General features: G+C 62.9%; 1 protein-coding gene across 1 annotated transcript in view; it reads right to left on the minus strand.

The window, feature by feature from the left end:
* CFAP46 (cilia and flagella associated protein 46) overlaps positions 1 to 9341 on the minus strand; it is a 61554-nt gene that overhangs the window by 3232 nt on the left and 48981 nt on the right. Inside the window, exons 43-55 of the mRNA XM_014550606.1 lie at positions 9108 to 9287; positions 8684 to 8854; positions 7984 to 8081; positions 7389 to 7465; positions 6675 to 6805; positions 6031 to 6152; positions 5452 to 5531; positions 3840 to 4040; positions 2359 to 2429; positions 2214 to 2274; positions 2111 to 2146; positions 1402 to 1504; positions 624 to 736 (exon numbers count right to left, since the gene is read on the minus strand). Coding sequence (XP_014406092.1) covers positions 624 to 736; positions 1402 to 1504; positions 2111 to 2146; positions 2214 to 2274; positions 2359 to 2429; positions 3840 to 4040; positions 5452 to 5531; positions 6031 to 6152; positions 6675 to 6805; positions 7389 to 7465; positions 7984 to 8081; positions 8684 to 8854; positions 9108 to 9287 — 1444 coding nt within the window. The remainder of the gene's footprint in view (positions 1 to 623; positions 737 to 1401; positions 1505 to 2110; positions 2147 to 2213; positions 2275 to 2358; positions 2430 to 3839; positions 4041 to 5451; positions 5532 to 6030; positions 6153 to 6674; positions 6806 to 7388; positions 7466 to 7983; positions 8082 to 8683; positions 8855 to 9107; positions 9288 to 9341) is intronic.

A 9341-nucleotide genomic window follows, 5' to 3' on the forward strand; every position in this document is an offset into this window, starting at 1 on the left:
GGACGGCCTGCTGGGCTGGGCCTCGGGCGGCCCCGGGGGCAGGCAGACCCTCCAGCTTTTACACACAGGCCTGTGGGGAGCAGTGGGCCTGGCGGTGCCGTGGCCCATGAGGCCTGTGACCTTCACATTTCTGGGCTCCCTGGCCATCCCGTCTGGGAAGGCTCGGGTCAGTTTCAAAGAGGCCCTGTTTCTACCTCCCAGGTGACATGCTTACAGGGTGGAGTGGGGTCCTGTCCTGCGTGGCCCCACGGCGTGAGTGGGGGCTGGAAAGGAGACCGGGACAAGCGTCCCCAGGCTGCCATCCATGGGGACACGCACCCGAAGGGGAGGGGCCTCCGTGAGGGGTCCCTGAAAATGCCGCCAGCCCCTGTGCGGTGTCCTGGGGTGGGGGCCGGAAGTTCAGACAGAGGGGCTGGTGGGCAGGGCGGGTGACCCGCGTGTGGCAGACACGCAAAAAACGTCCCCCGCAGGCCCGAACGGGGAGGGTGACCCCCACCTGCCCTGTGGTCTGCCAGGCCTGGAAGCTAAATGGGGGCCCTGAGAGGTGACATTCCTGCCGAGGCGGCTCTGTCCTACGCCTAGTCCTCTGGCGCCCGCGGTCCCGGAGGAGAGGACCCGCTCACCTTCCAAGTTCATGGCAGCCAACCTTTCCACCGACAAGTGCGACAGGAAGTTCTCCATCCCGTAGAAGAAGAAGCCCTCGCAGCGGCCCAGCAGCTGCTCCCACTCGGCCTGGCTGCGGGGGAGGGGCTCGGTGGGCGGGCAGCCGGCCAGGGACAGGCACGTGCGGAAGCCCCAGGGGACACCCTCCGGGGATGAGATTTTAAAGCTAAGACATCCCGCCCCGTCTTCCCTCCACCCCACTAGGAGGCTGAGACGCACAGAGCCTCCTGCACTCGCCCTCCTGCGGGGCCTCCCCTGGCTCTGACTCCAGGGTCCCTGGGAGCTGGTGCCAGCGAATCTCAGGAGAAGGGTGGGCCCCGGGTCCCTGGAGGGGACCCCATCTCACTGGGCATGGCTTTGGGAAGTGCTAGAGGGACACTTCCCTGACCCCAAGCACGCCCAGTCCCCGAGGGCACCCACAGGACATGCCCCGCTGGACTGGTTGTAGGACCCTGTACGGGGCACCCCTGGGGGCCAGGTCCTCAGCTGTGAAACGGGGTAAGGACAACCACACCCTGATCCAGGCACCATGAAGGCCAAGGAGCCCAGAGTGAGATGAAGGAAAGTCAGGGGGTCACAGGACAGAATGGGGGCTCAGGCAGGAGGGGCCTGAGGGAGAGACAGGGGAGACGGGGAGGGAAGGGGCCCAGGTGGAGACTGAGGACAGGGCCCCACGGGAAGAGCTCCCCCTGGCGCAGGGAGCCCCGCAGGACAATGTCCTGGGAACCCAGACCGAACCTTGGAAAGAGCTTTTTTCCCAGATGTCCCACCCATCGCGCGGTGAACGAGTCTTTGTATTTATCCAAAATTTCCCGGGTTACGGAGACAGGCAGCCATGTTCCTGCAATGAGAATGGAATGGAGGCAAAACACAGAAGCTTCGTCACCGGCGTGGAGCATGCGGGGCTGCGGGGTGGGGCCTGGGCTCAGCCTCATGGGGCACCGCCATGGCGGTGCTGCACTCACTGCTAGTGGAGACGCTGGTCTCCTTCCCTCCCTGGAGGAGAGATTTGCAAAACCAGTTTTACCCAAAAAAATCCTATATAATAAAAGCGTAGTATGCAAATTGTCCCCTCGACCCGGAGTTTGACCAGGGGGCGGGGCCGGCCAGGGGAAGGAGGGAGGAGCCCTCGACCCGGAGTTCGACCAGGGGGCGGGGCCGGCCAGGGGAAGGAGGGAGGACCTGGCCGGCAGCCAGCAGCCGCTAGGGACCCTACTGGTGCACAAATTTTGTGCACTGGGCCTCTAGTAAAAATTTTTTAAATCTCAGAATTAAATACCGAGAGCCTGGAGGCAGGAGGCCTGAGAGGAAGGAAAGGCCCAAGCGCCCGGAGCTGCCCCGTGGGGGCCCAGGCCACGCCTGATGCTGAGGGTGGGGTGTGGCGTGTGCATGTGCGTGTGCGTGTGCGTGTGCATGCAGAGAGGGGAGGGGCCGTGCAAGTGCTCACCTGGGCCCTGGGCCTCCTCGAAGGGGTCCACGACGTCTGGGCTTCGGTTAAGGAGAACCAGGACTGCAGGTTTGTGTTGGGCGGTGGGCCCGGCAAAGGATACACTTGAAGTTGTCCGCGTCGACTAAGATGGCGTCGGGAGGGATGACTCGGGGCGCGCTGCCCTGTGACGACAGGCGGGGTCGTGGGGCCTGGCTCCAGCGGCACCCAGGCCCTCAGCCCGCAGCCAGCAGGCCTCGCCCACCTACCTTCCGGCTCTTCTTCCCTGGGCCTCTCCTTTTTAACTCTTTGCCTTTGGTGCCCTTTTTCGTGGTCCGTTCTGTTGGAGACACGGAAGGAAGTGGTGATGCCGGGGGACGAGCCGGAGGCGGGTGCAGGACACCGCGACACGCCGGACGCCACTCTGCTCGCTTTGAAATGGTCGGTCGGATGTGGCGTGAACTTCACCTCAACACCAAAGCAAGGTGCAGGGAGAACTGCTCCTTTTACATTTTCTAAATGTGAAATGGCAGCGGCACCTCAAATGTAAAGACTCAGAGGGCGGGGAAAGGCCTGGGCCAGGCCCGCCCACTGACCATGCACACACCCCACTGGGCACCCCCCAGGGTGCCGGCCCCCCTGGCGCCTCTCTCCGCACAGCCGTCCCCTGGCGGCCGCTCACTGTGCAGCGGCTGTGGGTTCGGGAACAGTGACAGTCCCCGCCTGTGCGGGAAGCGCGGATGTGGGGTTCTCCGCCTTGTCTTGACTTTTTTTTTTCAAACAACCAATCTGTGGCTCCATTTTCTCGTCTGTTGATGGCTCACGTGCTTGCTGTCGCCCGTCCTCTGCTTCCCTTGGATTTCCTGAGTTCTCGCTCTCACTTCCTAACTTAGCTACTTACTCATGAGCGTCACACCGTGTCATTTTCTGATATAAATGTTCAAAGCCGAGAGGCCCTTCCGGGGTGATGGGGGCCCCTTCCCTGGGGACTTGCACGGGGAGGCAGCACCGAGGGTCCCCTGTGGCTTTTGTATGTTTTCCATCATTGATTCCCCCCCATTCCCCCCCTTGGTTTAAACAGGTTTCTTTAAGGCACCCGACTGGGGACTGGCACGTCACCCCCGCAGCGGCCTCGCCTGCACAGGTGGTCACAGGTGCTCCCTCTGTCCTGCCCCTCTGGGCTCCACTCCCCTCTTTCCTGCCTTTGTTGGACTAACTGAGTGGTGTGTGCAGCTCGCCTCCCTTCCCCGTGTATTCGCGGTGACTGCTCAGTGGTGGCCTAGCCCCCCTCAGTGCAGTCCCCGCTGCCAGGTCTCCAATGTCTGAAAATTATTGCTTCGTGCCTCTCGTCGGGGGTTTTCCTTGTTTCAAGTCGAAGGGCAAATTTGGTCCTTGGGATTTCATCTTGGACGGCGGCAAAAATCCAATCTACTTATTTTCCATCGGATTTCATGTTGATTGACGTGCTTGTTCCTGCGGAAATCTGCAGCGTGCCCAGCGAGGAGGATTCCCACGCGCCACCCGTCTGTGCACCCAGCACCACAGCGGAGCCTCTCCCCCCACCCCCACCCCCCACAGGAGACAAGTTTGTGCGGCCAAGAGCAATCTTGACAGACACTGGCACACAGCAGGTGCGCTATAAAGATCTTTCTGGTAACTATGACAGGAGTTTGCAACCTCACATGATAAAAGCAAGCAGCTCCATTCAAAACGAACGCCCCTCCCCCTGGCCGGCCCGGGCCGCACTCACCTGCCTCCTCCTGGTGGAGGTGGTTGTAGAACATCTGCAGGGAGAACTCCCGGGACACGGAGGAGATGGCCCCCTCGCGGAGCGCCAGCAGGCCCTCCAGGGGCAGCTCCAGGAGGGGCCTGTCCACAATGAGGACCACGGTGTCCACGGTCTCGGGCTCCACTGGGGGTGGGAGGAAGCTGGCTGCCGGCGTGGCCAACCCTGTGGCAAAAGTCACTGCTGAAGCCACTGCCTGGCCGCGGTGGCCCCCCTGGCAGAGAGCAGGGCCCCAGGCATGTGGCCCCTCTGGGAGAGACACACTGGTCTGATGGTGCAGCCGGGCGGGGTCACAGGGGTATCGGGTCTTCTGTGGCTCTGAGGACCGGACCGGCGTGGGCGGCCACTCCCTGAGGCAGGTCCTGGGATGACGTGGCTCCTCCCAACCAGGGAGCCCCCTTCCAAAGGACCGACATTTGCACAACCCCTCCTCCCTCAGGAGGCCAGAGAGGGGTCGTGACCTCCGGGGCAGCCGCGTAGAGGGCCCTTCGGAGAAAGGCTTGTCCAGGGGCCCACGGAGCCCACGGAGGAGCCACGGTCCTGTCTCCTGGTAGAGAAAGCCCGCCCTCTCCGACACGTGTGGCGGCGTGCGGCAAGGCCCATGACCCTCCGCCTTACAGAGTGAAGACAGTGCCCTGGCCCCGAGCGCGGCTGTGCTCCTCGGATGCAGGGACTTGAGGGCAGAATCTCAGCCACAAAAGTGGCCTCGGGAGGTCAAGCCCTGGCCTCGGCGCTGGCGCGTGGACAGGACTTGTCTTCGGACCCTCCATCCTCAGTCGGGTGGACGGGCCCCCGGTGGCGCTCGGGGCCTCAATCTCTGAGGGTCTGCACCTCGTGCTGTGGGCATCAGCACCCCGAGGAGGTCAAAGGACTTTTGACAAAGTAACTGCCCATTTCCCTCTGCTCAGCAAGTCTTTGTGGGGGACGAAAAGTAGATGAATGAAGTGCCTTTTTAAAAGAGCAATTAATGGCCCCGGCCAGTTTGGCTCAGTGGTCAGAGTGTCAGCCTGTGGACCAACGGTCTCAGGTTTGATGCCCCGTCAAGAGCACTTGCAGGACCGATTCCTAGCCCAGGTCGGGGCATGTGCAGGCGGCAACCAATTGATGTCTCTCTCACATCAATGTTTCTCTCTCACTCTCCCCTTCCTCCCCACCCCCTTGCACTCTCTCTAAAAATCAATGGAAAAATATTCTCAGGCATAGATTAAACAATAAAAATTAAAAAGAGCGACTTGTGAAATTAGGCACCAGGTGAGAGATGAGGCCCTGGCACACCCCTAGCGGGCCTCCCCAGCTGTGAGGGCAAGGGCTCTGCCTGCAAAGTGCCCAGGGCCATGAGCCATGGGCACAGGCTGCCCTGGAGCTGACCCCGCGGCCAGGTTGTGACAGAGGTGGCGGGGCACACAGCCTCTGAGACCGTCCCAGCCACCAGTGGTGCCCAGCGCCCGGCTGCCCACCCCCTAGGCTCTCACAGGTGGGGCGAGTCCCAACCCGGCTTCTTCTTCACCAACAGCCACGGAGGCTCCTGAGCTCCAACGACTCACAGCCTTGGCGCCTCCCTGCCGCTGCCACTCACCTGGGACAATGGACTGCTTCCGATCCTTGTCTTTGGGCTTTGCTTTCCCCAAATCCCCAATGGTCGACGAAATGTGGATTCTGAAAGTCAAAGGTACACGTTCAGGTGTGAAAAATACTCGAAAACCACACACAGCAGGAACGTCAAGCGCATCGCTTTGGACCATTTCTCGTTAACGCAGCAAGTGCCCCACAAATGGGGGCCGGGGAGCTGCGTGCAGGCGCCAGCGAACAGGCTGAGGGCCCTCACTGACTGCTGCCCGGCCCCGGGGGTCCCAGGCCCAACCCCGCTGCCTGCTTTCCTGCCAGAAATACATCCACGGCCAGCCCCTCGCCCTGCTGTCTGTCCCGCCCACACCCCAGCAGACGGTGTGAGAGGAGCGGGACTTCTTCCCAATGGCAGACGGCAGGTGGGACAGAGCCGGGCATTCTGGGGGTGCAGGCATTCTGGGGGTGCAGAGACCCTCAGGAAGCACAGGGTGTCCCGTGGGAGCGGGAGCAGAGGAAGAGGGGTGTGGCTCAGCCCCACTGGGTGTGCAGAGCTCAGGCCCTGACGCCCAGAGAGCACCCGGCGCGGGACCTGGGCTCCGGGCTGCGGAGCAGCGAGAGCAGCGGGCGCAGGTAGTCCTCCGTGGCCTTCAGGATGTCGCTGAGTCTCAGGAGAGGGTACCTCTGCCTTTCAGGGTTCGCGCCTTCTGATTTCTGTCCAAAGCCAGACAGCCCATGATCAGAAGGTGCCAGGGGACCACATGGGATGCATCTGGTTAGAGCAGAGGGGCCAACCCCGCTGTGTGGGGACCCGCAGGGACAGGCCACTCCGGAGGCAGCCTGGTGGCCAGGGCCCAGCTCAGCAGCACATGAAGCGCCTTGGACCCACCACCTGCCTCGGCACCAGCGTCCTTGGGCCCCACAGACCACGCTCAGTGATGGTCAGTTTCTCCCGCCACCCCTCTGAGAGCACCCCTCTTGGGCACCCCCGGCCCCACGGGGATCCTCTGCTCACAGCATGGAGGTGTCTGCACCAGACTGGGCTCAGGAATTCAAAGAAGAGTTGGCCCCTGTCCAGCAGGGAGGCCGGCCTGGGTGTCCCGCAGTGCCTGGTCGGTGCCCCGTACCCGCTGAGGGGGTCCCTGCCCAGCTCCCCCCCTTACTGCGGCCAGGCGGGGGTCCCGGTCCCCTGACAGTGTGGCAGCCCTGACAGCTGGGCTTGGGCTGGGGCCTCACCAGGCCGAAGATCAGGGCTCTGTCCCTGCTGCACACCTCAGCCTGGCTCTGCTCCCGGAACTGCTGGGCGCTGGCCACCAGGCCAGACAAGGCGGCCGGGCTCACAGCCACCCGCGCCACCTTGCAGGCGTCTGTGGAGACAGACACTGTGGCTGCCCCTCACCCGGCCTCGCAGACCCGCCCTTGATCGTGAACACGTGGGACTCCTGAGCAAGCTGTGGGCACAGGGCTTCTCCACAAGGCTCGCCCACCTGGGGGCGGACCCTCGCGCCCGCCCGGCCAGCACTGGGGTGAGGGACTGACCCCTTAAGGCAGGAGGATGGGCCGGGAGGGCAGGGGCCCGAAAGGTTGAGGGAAGAAGGGAAAACATAAACGAGGCATTTGAAATGGGCTGAGGCAGCAGACCCTGCACGGGGTTAGCTCGGGCAGCTGGGCTAGTGCTCTGGCCCCAGGGGTTTCCCCAAGGGTCTGGTCCTGGCTGTAGACAGAGTCCCGGTCACTCAGGATGAGTTTCAGAGACGGTGCGGGTGTCACCCCGCTGGTGGCTGGGGCTCTTCACTCTGAGATGCCTCCCACCAGATTGTGCTGAACCTGCCCAACCCCCGGGGGGTGAGAGGAATGGAATATGGGGGTCACCACGCCCACAGGAGGGACATGTGTCTGGAGGTCGCAGGTGTGCCCAGCGCTGGGTCAATACCTGCTCCAGGAACTCACCCCCGACTTGGACCAACTTCCCTTTGGCTGTGGGGATGAACTTGGGTTTCTCATAGACAGCACCATACAGATGGGTCCTGTGAGCAGGAGGCATGGTGCAGGGTAGGGTCAAAGTCCAGCTCGTAGGGTCCCAGAGCAGCCCCCCAAGACGCAGCTTCTGTGAGCCACGTGCACCCCCAACAGGAGCACCCTCCCCACCAGCGCCTGGCGAAGTCAAGATGCAGAACTAAAACAGGCCCATGTGGACACAGCTGTGAGCCGTCGACGGCCTCTGCCGGGGGCTGGGCCAGCCACCTTCTCTCCAGACAAGCGAACCGGTTCTGCCCCACCCGAGTGGTGACCCTCAGACACACAGGGCCCCACTACAGTCAGGAGGTGGCACCGTGGCCTCCAGGACCCTGCTGTGGGTGGGGGGCAGGCACAAGAATAGGAATCGGGCCGAAACCGGTTTGGCTCAGTGGATAGAGCATCGGTGGTTCTGCCCCACCCGAGTGGTGACCCTCGACAGGGCCCCACTACGGCCAGGAGGTGGCACCGTGGCCTCCAGGACGCTGCTGTGAAAAAAAAAAAAAAAAAAGAATAGGAATCGGCCTACCTGTCAGGGGAGTGGTGCAGAGAGAGGATCCGAAAAGTGGGAGGAATCTCATTTAAGTGGTTAAAATGTTGTTCAGTGACCGAGAGGTTCTGCCACGCCTGTATGACAAACAGAGATCAGCGAACCCCTGTGCGGTGTGGGGTGGGTTGCTGGCTTCTTCATTGTCTCTGTTGAGGAGACAGACCAGCAGGGAATGGGGTGCAGGGGGGTGAGCAGGGTGGCAGAACCCGGGCTGGGGCTGAGGCAGGAGCTCTGCATAGCTCATGGCCACCACAAGGGGGCAGCAGATGCACACAGAATTACCTGGCTCTTCACTAATGTCAGAAACCTGATCTGCATGACCCAAAGCACACGTGCACGCAGACCAAAATAGTGCAGCCTCTTCCCTGAGCCTCCTCCCGCCAGCACACCACACACGCAGCCATGCATGCGCACGTGCACAGTCAAGGGCACAGATGCACACGGTTTCGTGTGCACATGCCACCCCGTCCCCTCTCCCTGCCTGTCAGCCCTGTGTCCCTCCTTCCCCTGGGGCCCATGCACTGACAGGTCTGACAAAGGCCAGAAGGTTCCAGCTGCCTGCTCTCCTGCACGCCACCCCCTCCCCGCTGAGCTGACCACTCACTTCTGCTTTCTGATGAAATGAGCTTCAAGAGTGCGAAAGCTGACCAGGGCTCGAGGGCGTCCCCAGCTCAGTCACCTTGGAAATGGCAGCCAGCCTCTGCTCCACACTGGCAAACTGGCTGGTGGAGGTCCGCTCCTGGCGCTTCAGCCTGTTCTCGAGGTGCAGCAGGGCCGCCAGCTGCGAGCTGCTGGTGTTGGCCGTGGCCGAGAGCAGGACGCCCCGCATCATCTCTGAGACTGAGCAGCTCTGGAACAGACCGAGGGAGTGCGAGGGCCAGGCCCGGCCAGGCTCGTGGGCCCACAGGACATGGGGAGGAGGGGCCTGGGCTCAGGGGAACCTCAGGAGGACGGCCTCTCCTCCAAGTGAGCACCGTCCTTCACACAGGCCCCAGCCACAGCCCAGCTGGTGCTGGCGGAGCCACCAGCAGGAGAGGCACAGGGTGCTGGGGCCTCCCTCCCTTCCCAAGGTGGCCCGGAGGGTGCCCAGAGCAGAGCCACACCTGAGACAGCATCAGGAACTGGCAGGTGGCCGTGGGGTCCTGGGTGCCAATGCACTCCACCATCTCCAGGCTGGCGGCCCTCGCAACCTCCAGGAGGCTGTTGCCCAGGGCGACCTGCAGGCACTGCAGCAACACCTCAGTCGCCTGGGCCAGGTACTGCTGGGCCAGCACCTTCCTCCTCTGCGGGTGCAGGCACAGGCTCAGGCTCAGGCCCAGGCTGGCTCTTCGGGTGGG

This window comes from Myotis brandtii, unplaced genomic scaffold (genome assembly GCF_000412655.1).
Source record: "Myotis brandtii unplaced genomic scaffold, ASM41265v1 scaffold604, whole genome shotgun sequence".
In the NCBI taxonomy this organism is placed as follows: domain Eukaryota; kingdom Metazoa; phylum Chordata; class Mammalia; order Chiroptera; family Vespertilionidae; genus Myotis; species Myotis brandtii.